The sequence below is a fragment of the Aspergillus thermomutatus genome, assembly GCF_002237265.1.
Source record: "Aspergillus thermomutatus strain HMR AF 39 chromosome Unknown NODE_102, whole genome shotgun sequence".
Classification (NCBI taxonomy): Eukaryota; Fungi; Ascomycota; class Eurotiomycetes; order Eurotiales; family Aspergillaceae; genus Aspergillus; species Aspergillus thermomutatus.
Window position 1 is genome coordinate 75,675 of NW_020798151.1, and position 19,366 is coordinate 95,040.

The 19,366-nt window shown below is 51.5% G+C and overlaps 8 protein-coding genes across 8 annotated transcripts; 4 read left to right on the plus strand and 4 right to left on the minus strand.

Moving 5' to 3' along the window:
- Nucleotides 1-88: 88 nt before the first annotated feature.
- On the minus strand, nucleotides 89-1,974 carry CDV56_107263 (MFS transporter; the record flags this gene model as incomplete). Its single annotated transcript, XM_026760882.1, has 5 exons — nucleotides 89-673; nucleotides 730-854; nucleotides 916-1,668; nucleotides 1,723-1,757; nucleotides 1,802-1,974. 5 exons carry the CDS (start codon nucleotides 1,972-1,974, stop codon nucleotides 89-91), a joined length of 1,671 nt encoding a protein of 556 aa, XP_026614197.1.
- Nucleotides 1,975-2,501: 527 nt separating this feature from the next.
- Nucleotides 2,502-4,650, minus strand: CDV56_107380 (putative bifunctional fatty acid transporter/acyl-CoA synthetase (FAT1); the record flags this gene model as incomplete). The annotated part of the gene is made up of 5 exons (XM_026760999.1): nucleotides 2,502-2,673; nucleotides 2,739-2,882; nucleotides 2,932-4,078; nucleotides 4,138-4,293; nucleotides 4,365-4,650. The coding sequence occupies 5 exons, from the start codon at nucleotides 4,648-4,650 to the stop codon at nucleotides 2,502-2,504; spliced, it is 1,905 nt and encodes a 634-aa protein (XP_026614198.1).
- A 1,463-nt stretch (nucleotides 4,651-6,113) lies between these two features.
- On the plus strand, nucleotides 6,114-7,638 carry CDV56_107540 (putative peroxisomal 3-ketoacyl-coA thiolase (Kat1); the record flags this gene model as incomplete). Its single annotated transcript, XM_026761159.1, has 6 exons — nucleotides 6,114-6,215; nucleotides 6,270-6,365; nucleotides 6,421-7,269; nucleotides 7,320-7,384; nucleotides 7,436-7,547; nucleotides 7,600-7,638. 6 exons carry the CDS (start codon nucleotides 6,114-6,116, stop codon nucleotides 7,636-7,638), a joined length of 1,263 nt encoding a protein of 420 aa, XP_026614199.1.
- Nucleotides 7,639-8,373: 735 nt separating this feature from the next.
- NPC2 (ML domain-containing protein) lies at nucleotides 8,374-9,036 on the plus strand (the record flags this gene model as incomplete). Its single annotated transcript, XM_026761252.1, has 3 exons — nucleotides 8,374-8,588; nucleotides 8,659-8,875; nucleotides 8,941-9,036. The coding sequence occupies 3 exons, from the start codon at nucleotides 8,374-8,376 to the stop codon at nucleotides 9,034-9,036; spliced, it is 528 nt and encodes a 175-aa protein (XP_026614200.1).
- Nucleotides 9,037-9,659: 623 nt separating this feature from the next.
- Nucleotides 9,660-10,277, minus strand: VMA7 (H(+)-transporting V1 sector ATPase subunit F; the record flags this gene model as incomplete). The annotated part of the gene is made up of 5 exons (XM_026761307.1): nucleotides 9,660-9,800; nucleotides 9,854-9,991; nucleotides 10,055-10,088; nucleotides 10,149-10,183; nucleotides 10,251-10,277. The coding sequence occupies 5 exons, from the start codon at nucleotides 10,275-10,277 to the stop codon at nucleotides 9,660-9,662; spliced, it is 375 nt and encodes a 124-aa protein (XP_026614201.1).
- A 352-nt stretch (nucleotides 10,278-10,629) lies between these two features.
- Nucleotides 10,630-12,047, plus strand: CDV56_107728 (Nur1/Mug154 family protein; the record flags this gene model as incomplete). Its single annotated transcript, XM_026761347.1, has 2 exons — nucleotides 10,630-10,887; nucleotides 10,962-12,047. The coding sequence occupies 2 exons, from the start codon at nucleotides 10,630-10,632 to the stop codon at nucleotides 12,045-12,047; spliced, it is 1,344 nt and encodes a 447-aa protein (XP_026614202.1).
- Nucleotides 12,048-13,017: 970 nt separating this feature from the next.
- Nucleotides 13,018-15,741, plus strand: CDV56_107808 (putative NTP binding protein; the record flags this gene model as incomplete). Its single annotated transcript, XM_026761427.1, has 1 exon — nucleotides 13,018-15,741. One exon carries the CDS (start codon nucleotides 13,018-13,020, stop codon nucleotides 15,739-15,741), a length of 2,724 nt encoding a protein of 907 aa, XP_026614203.1.
- Nucleotides 15,742-16,825: 1,084 nt separating this feature from the next.
- On the minus strand, nucleotides 16,826-18,803 carry CDV56_107935 (methylenetetrahydrofolate reductase (NAD(P)H) MET13; the record flags this gene model as incomplete). The annotated part of the gene is made up of 3 exons (XM_026761554.1): nucleotides 16,826-16,977; nucleotides 17,034-17,905; nucleotides 17,980-18,803. 3 exons carry the CDS (start codon nucleotides 18,801-18,803, stop codon nucleotides 16,826-16,828), a joined length of 1,848 nt encoding a protein of 615 aa, XP_026614204.1.
- Nucleotides 18,804-19,366: the final 563 nt, after the last annotated feature.

Sequence of the window (19,366 nt, forward strand, 5' to 3'; positions counted from 1 at the left end):
ATGTACGTATACCAACTGACATGGAATTCCACAGTGAGACTTGCAATCTAGTTCGTCTTCGGTAAAGTTACTGGCGCCATCATCTACATCACATGTTGACCGAACTTCCGGAACCAAGCACCCTACCATTTTTCTCCCTCAGGAAAACCTCCTGCTCCCTCCGACTCTTTTCCAAATCAACCCCAAGCACCAAAACCGCAAAACTCACCACACTTAAAGCAAACAGGAAATAAAACGGTGTCGACACATTCCCCGAAGCCGAGGCATCGATGATCGCACTCGAGACCAGCGGCCCAATGAACGAGGACGTCTTGCCGATGATGCTGAACAAACTGAAGAATAGGAACTCGTGGCCGCGGGGCGTGACCTCCGAGATCATGATCTGGGAGTAGCTGTACCAGGGGCAGACGAAAAGCCCGTAGAAGGCTTGGTAGAGCTGTTGGGTGCTTGTTAGCAGACGCGACGGGAACTCATCTGGGTGGTGATGGGCTGGGTAGGGCTGAACGCTTACCCAAATCTCCCAAGCATGATGGAAACCGAATCGCTGCGTCCAGATGCCGATCATCCCCCATCCGTCAAGCAGAATGATTCCCACTGCGATAGCGTTGAACATGGTCTTCGTGCTGAGGTTGTAGCGCCGCTGGATGAACCAAAAGGCGTAAATGCCAAGTGCCTGGAGAGATCAAGGTGTTAGCGAGGACGGGTCGGTCATGGGGACAGAAGACCTACCTGCGCTGCTATGCCTACGATCAGGAGATAGGTCAGTTGCAGTGTGTTGTATGCAACAATGCTATTCTGCAATGTCGCAATCACGGTGACTGTTGTGTTGAGGGAGTCGCCGAGGAGGAAATATCCTTCAGGCGGGTGCTGGTCAGTCACCACGAGGGAGATCTCCATAGCAGTATACGACCTTACCTATCAGATACAGCAGACTCTGCTTGAGTTTCCACACCTCCCTTCCGGCATGGTATAGCTGCGTCAATCCCGCAACGACAATATTACCTCTGGGGTCCTGTCCCGGCCGTCGTTTCTCGAGAACAAACCACGGCAGCGAGACGAGCAGCCACACCCCCGAGGCGAACGCAATCAGCACGCTCAGCCCCCAGTTATTATTCGCCTGGCTCTCATCAACCCTCAGCCCAAACATGATCCCCACAATGACAGCGAGGATCACAATCTCCGCGACAGACTGCACATAGAACGCTACATTGGCCAGCCGGCTGCGCGCCATCGTATCCGCATCGTCGTACTCCTCCCGCGAGATCCTACCTGCAACATACGCATCTGCGCGATCCTTCATCTCGGCCGTATTACGCGCCAGACCTGGAAACGCAGCCGTCCAGAACGTCAGCGTCGTCTGATACGCGATCAATCCCACAATGTACAATCCCACCGCGACGTGCCATTTCTCCTGCGTGTGGACGCCCAACCAGCCGAAGCCGATGGCGTAGGCGATCACCGACAAGACGATCAGGATATTCGGCCGCCAGGTCCCGAAGTCGGCGAAGCTGCCTATCACCAGGAAGACGACGACCTGGATGGCGAAGGAGATGCCGTTGCTCAGGAGGACAATGCTGTTTATCGAGCGCTGGCGGCCTGCGAAGGGGAGGGTTCCCTGTTCGCCCGCGGCTTGGTAGAGGAGGTTCTGGAAGGCCGTAGGAGCGAAATCTACACCTTGATCAGTTTCTTTTCCGATCGATATTCAAGATGATAGTAACATACTGAATAGTGAGAGTCCGTTATTTCCAATGTAGTAGCTGTGGAATGTTAGCGATTAATTAGTATGTTGGTTCTCACGCACGCATAATAGGCCCAGATCTCCCATTTCGTCGTGCGATATCTCTCGTCAAATAAATCAGGCGCTACAAGCTGTTCGGACATCCCATTATCAACCGCGTGGGAAGTCACTTGCTGCTTGAGTTTTGCATTGCAAGTAGTAGATGCTTCCACATCGTTCAAAGCTGAAGGGGACATGCTCGTGTGTATACACTCTCACAACAAGGATATTGAGGGGTCAGGATGCAGGCTGCAGAATGCCAGGATATGTAACCCCGCGCATTCTGCATAATCAAGTAGGGAAAACTGAAAAGCCCTTATCCAGATTATGACTCGCGTAGTGGCTAGTACTACCTTAACAAGCTAGAGTGATTATTTTCCCTGTATTGGTGGGGAGAATCCAGTTAGCAGTCGGTCGATCGCATCCACGGGGTAGAGATAATATTACTATTGGCTGGATCTATCGAAGAGCCAGCCAAGGCATCCTGCAGTGAGACAAGATCTTGCCAAGTTACTTGAAGCTTTCTCGGACGCTCTTCGACGTATGGCATTTTGGAGATTCGACTGAGCTGGTCAGCAAACAGCTCCGTCGGACTGAATATCTCCGTGACGTTTTTTATATTGACAAGGGGCGAGGAGGTATCCGTGTCCGAGAATACAACTAACCATCTAATAGCAATCGTCAAGTATATACAATAGATCAAACACGACACTCTACAACCCAATCACAATTTGGCTCGTCCGCTCTCTATTGAAGACCAACTCTGCTCGTCTAGCTTCTGGTATGCGGTGCCGTTCAACCAGTACAGCTTGTCGCCCTTGGCCTCGGCACGGGGATCCCAGCCCTTCTTGGCCAATTCGCCTTTTGCCTGCTTGAATGTCACGCCAGTTGCTACCCTGTCAATGAAAAAAAAGGGAACATTAGTGAAAGAAGAAGTCGGAGTGTATTTGGGTCAACTCACTTCTCGGTCAGCCGAACAAGTCTCGGGATGGCATACGACGGTACACCCTTCTTTTTCAGCTCTTGGTGCAGGTTCGCCATGAACTCGGCCTCTGCTGCGGGGTCTTCGAGCGTAATACCAGCAGCACCCGCTTGACCGTCGTATCTGAAGCAAGAGTTAGCATGAGGGAACCCAACTGAATGAGAGAACATACCCGCTCAGTTTCACGCCGTAGACGACGGCGTCATGGACAGCTGGGATACGACAGATGTGGTCTCTGATTTCCCCAGCGCTCACATTCTCGCCCTTCCAGCGAAACGTGTCTCCCACGCGGTCCTGGAATTTGATCCAGCCCGAGTGGTCCTGGACGAGGAGATCGCCTGTGCGTTGGTACAGATCGCCCTTGACGAAGACGTCCCGCAGGAGCTTCTTCTCGGTAGCCTCCTCGTTGCGCAGGTATTCGGTCAGCAAGCCCCGGTCCCTGACTCGACCAATGGCCTCTCCCTCCTCGCCCAGCTTGGCCTTGACACAGAACCCGGTCTTCGGGTCCCGGTACGGCATCTCGGTATCCGTGTCGTACTTGACGATGAAGACGTCCTCTTCCAAGAATCGCCGGATGGGGCCTGAGAATCCTACTTTGCCTGCACCCCATGCACCCACGCCGTGATTGTCGAACTTGGCCACGCCTTCGGTGGATCGATAGAATTCGCGGATCTCGGGGACGTTGAATCGTTGCCGGAACCGCTCCCAGATCTCACCACGTAATCCGTTGCCCGCCGCGACGATGCAGGCGTGGTCCTTGTCGTAGGGAGACGGAGGTGTGGCTAGCAGGTATCGACAAAGTTCACCAATATACAGGATACGGGTCGCTCTCGAGTCATGGACATCTTTCCAGAATTGGGAGGCGGAGAACTTGCGGCGCAAACACAGGGTGCCTGCGTTGCCGACAGAGTAGCATAGGCCCGTGAAGTAGGCGGTGCCGTGGAAGAGAGGAAGAGAGGAATAGGTGCGCAGTGGGTAGTATTTGGAGGGGTTCCTGACATCCGTGCTCAACGGATTCGATGTCACCATGTTCATCATGTTGCGAATGGCACATGCTTTGGGTTTTCCTGTTGTGCCGGAGGTATAGATGAGTGCACACAGATCACGGAGAGATCGCTTGGCCGGGATCAAGCCAGTGGGAGAGTATTGCTGCAGGTCAGTTGCGGTGACCAGTTCAGTCGCGCCGACGAAGGTGCCATCAAATGACCCAATGTTCAGCGCAATATGAGGCATGTCTGAGCATACGAATTGCGACAGGTCTGGTGTGGAAATGATGAATTTTGACCCGGAGACGTTGAGACAGTGAATGAAGGTATCGTCTGGCTCAATTGGGTCAGTTCAATCGGTCGTAATAGGGCCGTTCTCACGAAGCTCATACCACGCAGGTTGTTATTGATCAAAGCAGCCACGGCGCCCAGTTTCGCCAGAGCGTAGATGGTCACCACCATCTCAGGCGAATTAGTATTGAACACGGCGACAAAGTCGCCTGCCTTGATATCTCGAGAGTGCAGCAAAGCGGCGAAGCGATCGACAACTGACAAAGACAACAAGGTCAATTATTGAACCGGAAAAAGGACAGATTTGCATCAGTAAGAGCCAACTCACGATCCTTCAACTGGCTATATGTCCATGTCTTGTTCTCAAACCAGAGTGCCTCGCTGGCGCCACATCCTTGAACCTCCACGACCCGCTCCAGCATCTTGTACAGGGTCGCTGTATCCCCAAGCTCATTGATCCGCTGACCCAGTCGTTTCGTCCAGGCTCGATCATTGTATATAGTAGTCAAATCCGTGGAAATGGCGAGTTTTGCATTCAGATACGCCCCAGCTGCGACGGTCAGGGCCGAAGCGACCGCCAGCGAAGGGGCTGATATCTCAGAAAAGAGTTCCATAAAGAGCTCAGCTGGTCGAGATGTGATAGGTAGTAGTAGTGGAAGTTGATGAACAGCTGGTAGCAACTGATCTCGTTATGGTAATATCCCCGCGTATATATGATTTGCGGAAGTACCTAGCTTCAGAATTGCAGAAAAGAACAGATATAAGGATGTATTGTTATGACCATAATTATCAAGACCTAGCTTCCAGGCAATTGTCCCAACTCGGTGAATCGAGACGGGAGCTGAATTATGAGAGCTCTGCCGGTCATGACGCGCTCGCAGGAGACTATCTAGGTTGTATATAAAGACGGCAATCGAGGAGCGGATGAGATCCGATAGTTACTGTAATGCTTTTTAATACTACCAGGGGTATCTACGGACTAACTGTCTGGGCTTCTGGGGTTGGAGCGGCGCTAAGCGTTACATATTTAGCACTACGGAGTACCTAGGTAGGCTTCTTCCCCACGGCCCAATTCATGCTGTTCCGGTTCACTCGTTCAGTCCTCCTCCACTCCTCCCCGACGCGGGGATTTTGTTGCATCGTCTTCATGTCCGAGTAGAAAGGATTGAGATGAATGAGAAACCAGTGAACAGCATGACATATTTTGCATATCAAGCACTATGAGATGTAGCAAGTAGCCATGCACAAGTCCTGTGTCGCTTCACCACAGGAACGCAATATTTATGTACTTCTAATGATGGATGAAGAGCATGATTTCTTTCCCCACAAAACAACCTTGAGTGCCATCTAGAAGTGCGAGAATTAGATTTACTACGTACTCTCTCCCATGCTATCTACTGTATCCTGACAAATTTCCCGGCAGTATTGCCTAATCTCAGTCATGGATGTATCCACTGGAAACTACCAATACCGCCCAAACACGATGTGGTACCAAGTCCGACAGCCGAGGCCACTGCAGCCCTGGGATGCGTACGGTAACAATACCACTGCAATACGGGTCGGCGGCAGTGTCGGTCGGGAATCGGCTGGCTTTCTTCTATTTACCACGGTGGATCTATGCATAGGATTTCTCGAACTGAGGTACCACTCTGTACGGTGGTGCAAAAGTCATTGTCGGACCCACATACCTACAGCCAATTAGCATTCAGAGATTGTATGTAGCAGGTCACGTGACTGCCGAGGACTTTTGCACCACACCTCCGTAATACTTCAAGTTATTCAACTGAATGTGATGCTTTTCCGTTTCCTGATTCTGTCTTCTTATCCCATTGGCTCTTATTTGGATCTCGGCTCGGCCTTTTGCCCGTGACATTCGGCTGCAGTGTTCTTCTTGCCCTCCCCAGATTGTCCCAGATACCGCGGTTCATTCAACATCTCCAGACTATAACATAGCGCGGCCATTCTCGCGGGGCAGTTGGCCTTTTATCTCTCGGACTTTTCTTTCTATCTCATATATCCCTTCAAAACTCAAGGAAAAATCCCGCAACGTTTCCGCAGAAGCAGTGTAGCCGGAGTCATGTCTACGCCACAGCAACGGTTGTCCTCGATCGCTAACCAGGTCGCTGGTTCGAATGTGTCGGCGAAGAGCAAGCTGTTGGCCAAGAATCCCGATGATATCGTACGTCTCAATAAAACTTTGCGAAAATCACAGACGAAGACTGACCTCGCTCAGGTGATCACGCTTGCTGTTCGGACTCCTCTCACAAAGGCCAGAAAAGGTGGCCTGAAAGACACCACAGTAGATAATCTCCTGGTTTCATTGCTTACAGTATGTTACCAAATCAATGCCCTCGCCAACCATATTCTATCCTAACAATCTGCAGTCTATCCGCGAAAAGTCCAACCTTGACCCCAACCTTGTCGAAGATGTCTGTGTCGGTAACGTGCTTGCGCCTGGTTCCGCCTACATCGCGCGCTCTGCAGTCCTTGCAGCAGGCTTCCCCGTGACGGCCGCCGCCTCCATTGCCAACCGATTCTGTTCGTCTGGATTGCTGGCGATCCAGAACGTCGCTAACCAGATCATGGCTGGATCCATCGATATCGGTATCGCTGTCGGAGCCGAGAGCATGAGCACCAACGCCGATGGAGGCGCCCCGGAGATGTCTGCTCAGATTATGTCGCATCCTATTGCCTCCCAGAACACCCAGCCTATGGGCCAGACCTCAGAGAACGTTGCTGCTCAGTTCAATATTTCCCGAGAGCAGCACGATCAGTTTGCGGCCAAGAGTTATCAGAAGGCCGAGCGCGCGCAAAAGGCCGGTTGGACCGTCGACGAGATTGTGCCCGTCAAGACCCAAGTCAAAGATCCCAAGACGGGCGAGGTAAAGGATGTCGTCGTTGACCGTGACGATGGCGTTCGCTATGGCACCACTGCCGATTCCCTCGGCAAGATTCGCTCTGCATTCCCTCAGTGGAAGCCCAGTGCCACGACCGGTGGCAATGCCAGTCAGATTACCGATGGTGCCGCCGGTGTCATCCTTATGAAGCGGTCCCGTGCCCAGGAACTCGGACAGCCCATCATTGGCAAGTTCTGCGGAGCCACAGTTGCGGGCCTGGAGCCTAGAATCATGGGTATCGGCCCTTCCATTGCTATCCCCAAGATACTGTCCAAGTTCAACCTGAGCAAGGACGATATCGATATTTTCGAGATTAACGAAGCGTTTGCGTCCATGGTATGATTGGACCTGTTGTGTATATCTGAGCTTCACTAATGACTGTCTAGGGCGTCTACTGTGTGAGCAAGCTGGGTCTTGATGAAAGCAAGGTCAATCCCAGAGGTGGAGCGATGTGAGTCATCTGATTGTCCTTGAGTGTTCTTCCTTTGCTAACCTATTGTAGTGCACTTGGTCACCCATTGGGCTGCACCGGCGCTCGCCAGGTCGTTACTGCTCTGTCTGAGCTGCGCCGTCAGAACAAGAGAATCGCCGTCACCTCGATGTGTGTTGGAACTGTAAGTTACTCCAGTTTGTTCTCATCTCAGAATCTCCGCTAATCTTGACTAGGGCATGGGCATGGCCGGAATCTTTGTTTCGGAGCACTAAGATAAATGTTTAGAGATTCGTCTTGCAAAATGATCAATAGCCGTCGCTTGGGAATGTCCACTTTTGTATATATTTACCTAGTCTTGCATGCAAATAAGACCATGTTCATAGCTTCTACATGTCAGACTCTTCCTCAACAACAGCCTACTTACAAGAATGCAGAATCCAACTCTGTTTCTCCACCAGGCATAGCTCATGGATGTCCGAGGTAGCACAGTAAGAGATTGTAGTTACTCCATATCAGCGGAGTATTGAAGCGTTGAGTGGGTCATCCCCACGATTGACATGCTAATTCCGCCTACTGCCATTTCAGTGATTCAACTTTAAGACAAAGATGTCAGCATAAATCGCAGTTTCAACTGCAATTCCAGCATAGATAGAGGGTATTCAGGATAGCCACAGTGACGATCTCGACTATCGGCTTATCTTCATCTAACCTCGTGACACAATTAGCGCACCTCGTGCCTGGCATAGTCACGTGACCCTCCGCCGTCGTCATCCAGCAGGATCCCATACAACTATCCAGGTACTTTGCACTAGTGGCTGTGGCTCATCACCGCTTCTCCTCATCTACCACTACTCGCCTGCACCTGCAATCAGACATCCTTGAATCTTTGTCGTACATATATCACGTCTTTCCTCTTTCTTGTGTTATCAAGAGCGGTTCCTGATCTTCGTCCCTGTCATTCTCTGGTCCCAGTCTACTACGACCGCTGGTTGGCAGATCCCGCGACCATGAAGCTCTTATCAACCGCCGCTACCTTGCTCCTCTGCCTTGCTCCTCTATCCGCCTCAGCACGATCGATCTCCTTCTTCGATTCCGCACAGGCTCCGATCAAAGCCGAGAACATTCCTGTCGAGGGAAATAATCCGTTAGAATACTGTGCCGACCCTTCGGGCAATATCCTGGAGATCGAATCGGTGGACCTGTTTCCTAACCCTCCTCTCCCGTACGTACTGGCAGTCCATCCATGTCGTATGATGTTGGGTCAAGAACGACTGACTGATTCTTGACCACAGTGGCCAAACTCTCACTATCAATGCCAAGGGCAACCTGAAGGACCGGGTGGAGGAAGGCGCTTATGTCGCTCTGGAGGTTAAATACGGTCTCATCACGCTGATCAAGCAAACCGCCGATCTTTGCGAACAGATCAAGAATGTTGACCTCGAGTGTCCCCTGGAGAAAGGCGAGATGACTTTGACTAAGCAGGTTGATCTGCCTTCGCATATCCCTCCTGTACGTTGGCCTTCCGAGCTGTCCTGGTACTTAATGGCCGACCAGTTACTAACGAAGATGAACAGGGGAAGTACAACGTCCATGCCGACGTTTATACCAAGGATGGCAAGAAGATTACCTGCCTAGATGCGCGCAACATCGAGTTCAAGCTCAAGCCTTGAGAAGACGTGTTGGCTGCCATCGCTACCGTCAAGAAATGGAATTTGTTCCACTCGATGACCACTGACGTAGCTTCTGGGTCTGCATTTTTACGATCGCTTGATGAATACGTCCTTACGAGCCGTTGTTATCTGTTATCTCGAGTTTTTCCTTCTTATGTTCGCTGTAAACTGTCATAGTCCGTCACAGTCAAAGTTGCATGCTCACGGTTATAACCGCTTCGCTTGGTTAGATGATGTGCTTATATCATTAGGCGTCAGGGCAGATCGTCGTCACACTTGTTTCTCGTCATGCCTGCACAACTATGTATATGCGTGAACTACTATCTAATACAGAGTCTTCATTCGTGTAATTCAAGACTCTCTGAAAATAAAGAAGTGGAGAACAAACATAGCAACCATCACTGTTATGCAGTGCGCGATAGTATCTCCGAGAAGGACCAGTGCACTGCCACTGTCCAATCAACCAAGCATCCTCTCGGCGCTGACAATATATCGAATTCTATGTGCATAGATCCTAGATAATTGGGTATCTTCCCACGACTCGCACCGCGCGCACGACCACCCTAGACCACATCCTAGCAAAAGAAGGCGCTGAGAACAAAAAAAGGCCTCACAGCTACCGTCTATTCCCCAAACAGCCGCCGCACGCGCTTGAGCACACTGTCCTTCTCGGGGTCATAGGGATGGTCTTTGCTTGGGATCTCGAGGACGGCGGGGAACGGGTCCGCGAAGGAGTCGATGCTGTGTCTGATGCGTTCGGCAATCTGATTCTATGAGGCAGTGATCACTGAGGAAGACAAAACGGAACGGAACGTACGTGTTGGTTGATCAGCAGCACGGCAATGTCTTTCCTCTCCTGGGTGAAGTTCTGGAACGCCTTCTCGATAGCAGACGTTTCGGTCTTCGAGTCGACGACGAGGAAGTTCCGCTGGGCGTCTGGGCCGTCTGTGACGTGCTAGGAGGTTGTTAGCTGTGTTTTTTCGAGGGGTGTATATCTGGGCGGTGGTGGTATACGTACACCGATGCCTGCGAGGAGGAGACCGGTTACGGAGCTGGATGCGATTAGCGGTGGTGTTTTGTCTTTGTGTCTTGTTGCTGGAGATGCTAGTTACTCTTCGTCGCCGATGACGGCGAGGAGTTGCCGTTCCTAGGGTTCAGAGGAGAGTCAGCGATATGGTCATGTCAAACGTGGGGACATGCGATTGTGAACGTACCTTGTAGGACACCGCCGAGGCTGCCATCTTTGGACAAAGGATCGGCTGGACTGAGCCTTGAAAATAAGTAGAATCTACCCTGCAGGTCAGCTACCGGGGGGCAGTTCGACCAAGTACAGCAATGAGCTTGTGCGACGAAAGAGTCGAGTCTCGATTGCGGATAACCACTTCAATGAACGTTCGTCATAGCAGACCGCCGCGGCTTATCTAAGCGGGGCCGTGATGTGTTTGTTGTCTAGCAGCGGAACGGAAAACTTGGCGTATGTTTGTCCTTGTCGCTCCTCAAAGGTTTGGCTTGATATTAAATTTACCTGGCTGGAACGCAGATGAAGGCTAATGACCTGGTAGCACTCTACAATACCTGTGCTCCATTATCACCATGCCCCGGCTTGTACGCCGCCAACCGCTCACTGAGCGCATTAGATCGTACTTGAATCCATTGGACTTTCTGCTATGGCTGTCGGAGGAGATTGATACGAATGCTTGGGATCAGTTCGAGAAGGATTGGGCGCTGCCGTTGGGTGTTGTTCTCAATTTGACCTTCCTCATTGCGAGGGCGAACAGCCGGTCGAGTGGCAGTAGAGCCATTGATGATGTCTTCGGAGATGATGGCGGAGTGCCTTGGATGAGCTGGTTTGTATGTCGCCAAAGCTTCAAGGAACTTGCTGGGGGTTGGCAGAGGATGACGTGCTGATAAGCGGTTGCTGGCAGGCCTCCTTCATCGTTCACCTACTCGCGTGCTTCAGCGCGTTCAATGCTTTCTACACCTTCTATCGGAAGCGACTTTATCGTCTGTTTGAGGCTTCGATAGATCAACCGCCGGCTACACCATCGGCTCGCCGTGTCCGGGTCGATTCAACGCCTATGACAGCTTCGCCGCTGCGGTTCTTCGCCAACGTGATTTCCGGATCTGCTCAGTCTCGGGCGCATCCCGACGCGCAGCGGGACGTCTGGGAACTTGCAGTTTGGGATCCTCTGCCGATTTGCCTTCGACTGTTCTGCCTCTTCAGCCCCGGACACGTCCTGGTATACTGGGTATTTCTGCCTACGCAGCTGTCCGATCCCCGGCCAAGCGTTACTATCGTCACCACTATCTTCATTACAACTCTGCTATCTGTGCAGATGTCATTCCTCTCTTCCTCGTTCACTCAGCAAGCCAAGGATTCCATGTTGGTTCACAAGGAGGTTCTTCATGAGTACGACACCAAATTTGTCCATCCTAGGACCCAGCCTGTGATGAGAGATGTTGGCACTCAGTTCTCCGACCCCAATACCACTCAACCTGGTTCCGATGCCAAGTATAACAAGGTGGACACATTCACTCCTACACGTGTGATCCACCGAGGGTTCCAAATAAGTCCCAATCCGAACTATGTCAGCCATGTCGATCCCGAAGGGGCGTCCGCCAGACGTCAGACATTCGCTACGCCAAATGCTTCCCACAGCTATACGTCGCTGCAAACACCCAGTCATTTGCGAGATGCCTCCCCGGTTGTACGAGGTCCCGTGGCTTCCATACGCCAACCGCACTTCCGACCCACACCGAGTGCTACAGGCGACGGCGGCAGTCTGGGGGTCTTCTCTCATGCAAATTCCCCCTTGAGGCGATCTACGCCGGCCAATATCGACCGTCGGGTTCAGAACCCTCCGGATTTCTTATTCAAAGACCGAGGTACGCCTATGAAGAGGCTATCAAGCCCCTTGAAAAAGAGCAATGTGCCCGGCAGTGCAACTCCGTTGACCTCAACACCAAGGCGGACTCAGAATGACCCTCGTCGTGAAACGGGCCGGTTCTGAATTCAGTGATGGGATTAGCCACCTCGCGACTCGACAAAAAAAAGAAGAATTGCCGATGTGTCGTTGCGGTGTACGGATCATTCCACAATTTTGTCATCTGTTCATTAAGCGTATACACTGTAACCATGACTTCTTCCAGCATTTGGCCTTGGCGTTTGGAGGTTCACTTCGCTTTCACATGATGTTTTCTTCTCATAATGTCTTTTGCATGAGGTTTTCTTCGGACAGCAATTCAGAGTTGTTCGCGTCGCTCTGTTGACTGGGAATGTTGGCTGGCTAGGGTGACCAGCCACTGTAGTATATCATATTCCGTCCTTGGCACAGCGCGGTCTGGCCCATTGTTGGCCTGTCGGTACTAGAATCTGGACTATATTTTCACTGAGGTATCTCGATTTCGAGCCGAAGCAGTTTTTTGTGTGGAAAATGGTCGTTGGGATGCTGTGACTTCGTGATGACCTCGACCCATTGACGATCAACATTTCCGATCTGCACAATTCGCCAACACTTGATGTACAATCATTTCATCTTGTCCCGCTTCATCAGGCAGACGGCCGAACATTCTCTTAGGCGGCTGCAGTTTCCATTCCAGACAGCAGACAAAACCAGCAGGCGCGCATTCCGCAGTGGCTCCTTCAATCCGCGCGTGTGTGTTGCTGCTACATTCCACGGCATGGCAAGTGGGATCACATAGCATTCCGCGCATATAATTACAAATCTCTTCATATTCTTTCCTCGGGCTGGGAACCTGCCACTGCGCTCGTCCCGTCCGTCTTTTCTGGCAAGCCCTTCGCCATGCTCTGGCGATCCTTCATCATCAGCATTCAACGAAATCATCGCCAAAGAGCCCTGAAGCCGATCTGAACAAAGTCAAAGACAAGATAGTGTCTGTTGCTCAAGGAATGGGTACATCTGAAAGGTCAACCTGGCCTTGAAGTCCAGCCTGTCAAATAGCCGCCACTGTTGATACAATATGGATGAGCTTCTGCACTTGCATCAGGGGCACCTCTTGAACCTTTCACCTCGGAAGCGCCACGATAAGCGGGAGGAATTGGACGTCGAAGCAGTAGAAAATACGCTGCAGGAGGGAAATACCTCAGACCTCGGTGAAAGCCCAACGAATTCGAGAAACAGTGACTCTGGAACTGGAACTCCAACTATCTTGCGAAGGGCCAGACCGACGAAGCTTCCACTGCCCAGGGATCTTGCAAGCAAGAGCAAGGAACAACAAAAAGATAAACCTGCTACGCCTCAACATCGGGAGTACGGTTCTCTCGGGAACGTCCGACCAACGAAACCGTCTACAACTTTATACAGCAGTCCGGAGGAGGTGATGGACAAAGACCGAGAGCAATATTGGCGGAAGGTCAGGGATAAGTTTGAGAGGGAATCCCCATCGGCGAAAAGCAAAGAGAAGGATAAGGACGGGGAGAAGAACAAGCACAAAGAGCCTTACTACGGAGCCTACAAAAAGATCATATCGTTGGCCAGCTCTCCAAAAAGCGAAGTAGTCAAACAGAAACTTAGATCGGCCGGTGGCGATCTACGAGGAAGCCCAAAGACGCGGATTGCGAGCCCTATTATCCATCCTCGGCTCCGTCCAGGCTACAGCTCTCCCAGCAGATCAGATAACCTGTTCATCAGTCAGGGGAAGCGACACCTCGATGGAGTTCAACGAAAGAACTCGGATACGGACGAGAGCATTCTGCACTTTTCCACTGACAAGACGGATAACGCTACCGACTCGTCGATCAATTCTCACTCTTCTCTGTCACCTGTGTCGGGCCCAAGCAGCTCGTTGACAGAATGGGAGGACAAATTCGTCGTCAATATGCCTTCCGCTAAAGAGCCAAACCCACCAACAATGAGTGCACAACAGATTGCTCAATTCCAGCAAAGCATCGAGAGGGTGCACGACGACGGGGGGGCAATGCTTGATCCAGACTCTCTGCCCAGCCCACGTACCGGGACGCCCGAAGACAAGGATTTCCCTGCTGTGCAGCCCACGAAGCCGACCTCGTTTGACGGTCAAGATCCTCCCCCACCCGAGCCTTCGGCAGAAGGTGAGGAAAGTCCATCGTCGCAGCCAAAACATCCGAGGTACTACTGTCCCGATGAGATCGGCAAAAATCGCATCAGTACAATATGGGAAGAGTCTGCCTCGAAATCCGAAAAGGATGTGTCAAATGTCAACCCGGATGGCTCTTTTTTAGGGTGCAAGGAGATCAATGGGCCCAACGACAAGAACCCCGACGAGATCCTACTCTTTTCGCCCGTGGATCGTCCCCGGGTGGTCGATGTATCGAGTCCTATGTCGAGAAGTCCCAAACAAAGGCAGATTCAAGTGGTCCGCCAGATGAATGTGGACCTCGAAGGGAAGACCGTCGCTCGAGAAGAATGGAAGCCAGGTTCTCCGAATTTGAAACTTGTCCAATGCTCGAAGCCATCCCCGAGGACCGTGTGTCGCGAGACCAGCTGCCAGCAAGTAGGAAAGACAGCTCAGAGCTCGAGCAAAGAGGACCCGAAGTCCCCGCTCCCTTTGGGCAAGCGCCTCGAGGAACGAAAAGCGGCTTCCAGGGACGACGATGTGTTCATTATCACACCCACTATCACGCGCACTATGGTGAGCATGTCGGATATCAAAGGATCGGCGCAGAAGGGACTTCCCATCGCAATACCCACGTCGCGCACCGCAGGCGAGATTATCACCGACGCTCGGGCAAGACCGCAAGGAAAGCCTTCGCCTCTGGGACTGAGACGAGTGGCGCAAAACTCGCAGGAAAAATCAAACGCATCGTCGCCCGTGCCCTTGCGAAGTGCTCCTGTGCGGAGTATCCCCGTGGTCAAGCATCGAGCAGAAGCCGGACGGCGCAAGGTCGAACAGTCTCGAGATATGCGTGGGTTCATCCGTATGCCAGGCATGATACCGTCGTCCGCAGAAAATCATACAGAGCGCATCGGAAATAATCCACCACAATCCCGTGCTTCGAGCACTGGATCGAGCAGCGAGAGCTCGCCGCAAGTGAAACGAGTTACGGACTCCTCTCAAGCCGGCAGAGCATCTCTGGTTGTCAATATCTCTCCAGTCGGTTCGATCGACCGAGGCCAGCCGGGTGATAGTAAAACAGTGCCAGAAACGACCAAGGTGATAGAAGTAGCGGAACTGGACGGATTACAAGTGGCAGAACATAAAGAAAAGGCGCTGCAGCCTCGAATCACTCCTTTACACGCTGATCCGCCGAACATGGAGATGGAGGTGGCAAGTCCCACTAAGAGTGCGACAAATGCGCTGACCCTCGCTCTGATCTTGGAAATTTTCATCCTATCAGCTGCTCAAATGGAGGCGCTCTGGCAAAGAGTCATGTCAAATCGGCATTCCAAGATTGCTCTGCTCAAGATTGGCATTAACGGCGTTCTGCAGATGCTCGAGCATTGCCTTAAGGTTCTCAGGACATGGCTGACGGTCTTTTCCATTTACAATGCCACTGGGGTCTGGCCGCGGCCCGCAGAAGGCGATCTCGCGCGGTCTGTGACGGACATCTGCCAGGCGATTGCTTACCTTGTTGTTCTGTGTTTTATGATGATGGTTGTTGAACGGGCAGCCGGGTACATAGTCCTTGTTGGAAGTTGGGTTGTATGGTTTGCGAAGCCTTTCGGATGGTTCTTTGTAACAATAGGAAGGGCTCTCTTGACATGATTCTGTGAGTGGGCGGGCCGGATGTCTTCTCGGCATGATTCTATCACATAATACTGCAGCATGGATGGCGCGAGGGGTTCTTGGCTAGTATTTCATCTCTCTATCATTACTACGCTTGATGTGTAGGCACCCGCTCCTTGATAAATGGGCTATCCTCACACAAGCGAATAAATACGACTCCTACTTGTGTACTTTGCGACGAGCAAGCAAAAAGTGATGTAACCCGAAAGCACTGACTGTATAGGTTTATAATCCAGGTATATATCTATTTCGAGCCTTGGACGCTACAAGTGTCTGTCCTTCGAGTCCCGTTTGTATCTCTATCCGACTCGGGCTGTGTCTGCTACCCAATCTAAGTGCAAAGACAGGGCAACGCATCACCGAAACAGAAATGTCGATACTCCTTGTATTCTTCTAGAAAGAAAGGAGATTTTAAATAAGACGGAAGAAAACGATATAGTGAGCAGAGAAGAAAAGAGATGGAAAATGCACCAAGAAGATGGAAGATGAGGGAAAAGACTCCGTATCCCGTGTTGAAGAGGGTCACTTTTGCTCTTGAAAAATTTGACCGACTGCCTGTCCGCTGAAACCAAACTCCGTCATCCGTCATGTATGTTGAATTATCGTCGAAGGACCCGTTCCTTCTATAGAAACAGAGAAAAAAAAAAAAACTATGCTTTTCTGTCTATGCAAAAGCCTCTTTTTGTTGGAAAAGAGGAGATGAGAGCAAGGACGATTGTTTTTGTTGTTGCCTTTTTTTGTTCCGTAGCTTTTCGGGCTGATACCACTTTGGATGTTGAATTTCGTAATCCTTCTCGTTCGTGATCAATGATTAAAGAAATGATGAGAGGGGTATATGGGAAAAGAGAAATGTTGAAAAAATGTTGAAAGTGAATAACGCTCAGGGAAGAAATCGTTGAGAGGTCTTCAGTCGTGTCGCCATTAAACATGATGCCCTGGGGGTTGGAATCGTGTCCCCGGGCTGGTATCGTTGAGATAGATGTTGAATTAGGGATATGAGTAGGTTGGATAGAATTGTCGAGTAGAAAAGGTCAATGCTGGATGAGAACCTATGGCTTTGGCCTTAGTTCTTTGCGGCAACTTCTTCGTGGGCTGCTCCGTTTGGCTGGGGCTTTGACTCGACTTTGTCGGGGACGACCTCGAGGTCAAGGTCTTTCACGTCCAGGTCGTTGAATAGCTCGAAGAGGTCATAGGTGTTGTGGAAGTCGTTGTTGACTAAGACATCGAGGGTTAGCAAGTTAAACACAGGCAGTGAGTGAACGCAAACTTACCGATGTTGACCAGGTACCAGTTGTCCATCATATCCTGGATCAACTTCCGACTAGGGCTGCCGGCATCATGACATTTGGCCCAGTCTTCACCCAGGCGGTATGCCTCATCCTTCCAAGCTAAGAAACTGATCGTCTCCACAATGGTCGGCTGGACGATTTCTCGTCCGGCGAAGATACCCCAAGTCAGAGCATTAGGGCTGTCACGGGTATTGGTGCGCAATTCGCCCTTCTTACCCACAGCATGGTAAGTCAAGTCTTCATTCTTCTCGATCCGAGCGATCAGCTCGTCAAGCAGATAGGGAGGCACAAAGAGCTCGAGATATGCCTTCTGGTAGACGAAGCCGTTCTTGGGACCCCAGCCGAACACGGGGTGAGAGGATCTCACACCGTTCACGGCAGGTTGCGAGTTGACGGTGAGTAGACCCCTGCTGTTCAGCTGGACCAGGCTGTTCTTGATGACATTGGCTTCGCTACTGATTGGCGAGTCGCTCCACGGCAGACGGTCCAGCTCCCCTTCCAGATAGCGAACGAAGATCTGCGTTACATCGCGAATAGACTTGGGCTCGCCCCACAGTTTGATGTTCTGTTCGTTTGTACCCTTGAGGCCGATGCCATAAGCGTCGAGCTCACCGAAGGCAGGTGACCGAGAGTCGGTCCAACGGCCGTTCGGGAACTCATCCCATATCTGCGTACGGGCAATGTAGGAGGAGTTTCTGTTGCGCCAGAAAATGGGACGGACATCCTCCCCACGGCGGTTGAGCGCGAGCGACGGCCGCCAGGGCAGAGGTCTCTGAAGCGGTGTCTCCTCCGAAGGAATGAGTTTGAGTTCATCGAGGACTGACTGCGTCGCTTGTGCCAGGTTCATGGTGTAGCTAATGTAAGGTCAGTCTTAGCGACATGAAAAAAAAAAATGGGTTATTGATTTGGTGGGTAGGAATGAACTCACAAATGCAGGTGATTGATGCCAGCCGCGAGGAGGCGTCTGCACATGTCCGCAATCAGCCGCTTTCCGATCTCCTTGACAGCAGCGTCGTCATTCTTCACCGGCTCCAGAGCCTCAAGCCAGTCTGGTGGGATCGTAGCCTTTGTCCAGTTCGCTCGTCTGATGAACGCGGCATATGTGGAGATAGGCATGATACCGGGAATAATAGGCACTGTGATGCCCTTGGCACGGCACTTCTTGACCCATTCGATGAAGATGTCCGTATCGTAGAACATCTGGGTAATGACGAAAGAGCTTCCAGCGTCGACCTTCTCTTTCAAGTGATCAATCAGCAGATCCACATCCGGGTTGTCGTCTGCACCTTCAGGGTAACCGCCCACACCGATGTCGAAGTGATTGCCGTACTTCTCCCGAATGTACTTGACCAGATCCTTTGCATAACGGAGTCCGCCTTCAGTGGCTTCCCATGCCTCTTTATCACGGGGCGGATCACCGCGAAGCGCCAAGATGTTGGTGCAGCCCGCCTTGTAAGCAGCGCTGAGTGCAGCGTCCACTTTTTCTAAGGGCATGTCTGTACAGGTCAGATGCATGCAAGTCTCCAGGCCATACACCGACTGAGCGACGTTCACCATCTCGCAGGTCAAATCCGACAACCGACCACCAGCACCCCATGTGATGTCAATGAAGGAGGGCCCGAGAGAGTGCATCCGATCCATTCTGTCGTAGAGGTTCTGAACACCTTGGGCCGTTTTTGGAGGAAAGAACTCGAAAGAGATACCGACCCTCCCGGCAGCCTCATTCTCGGCGAGTTTGTCTTTGACGTGCATTTCGCTATATTAGATTCTGTCCATGAGCAACCATTAGCTTCATATACGGAAAGGTTAAGAACCGCCAAACTTTAGCCGGTGTCGGCGACGACTGCAAAAAGATTGAAGTACTGGGTGCTAGAATATCAAAGAAAAGCGGGAGTGTACCGTACCTGGAATAAATAGATCGACTTAGCTGAGCTCGCCTGCCCTTGGATGTTCTTCAGGAGCCGTGGATGATTGCCCCGTTTCGCCCACCGATCTCGCCAGCGACTGCGATGAGTGTTCAAAAACCAAAAGTCGAAGTAGATGATGCAAAACAACAGACTGAGAGCAACCAAAGAACAAAAGGAGCAGATCAGCACAATATGACTGCAAGGAAATTGCAGCAGAGCACTGGGAAAGAGAAACAGAGAAGTGGATTGCTTGAGAGCACCGGTGTGTGGTTGATGTCCCTTTTGAGAGAATCGGGAAGCGCCAAGTGTCCAATTAGGATGGCTCAGGGGCCAACTATATATAGGCTGACTAAGTCGGGACGCTAAACCTAAACGGGATGGAATCCTGACACCCCCCCTCGGACCGAC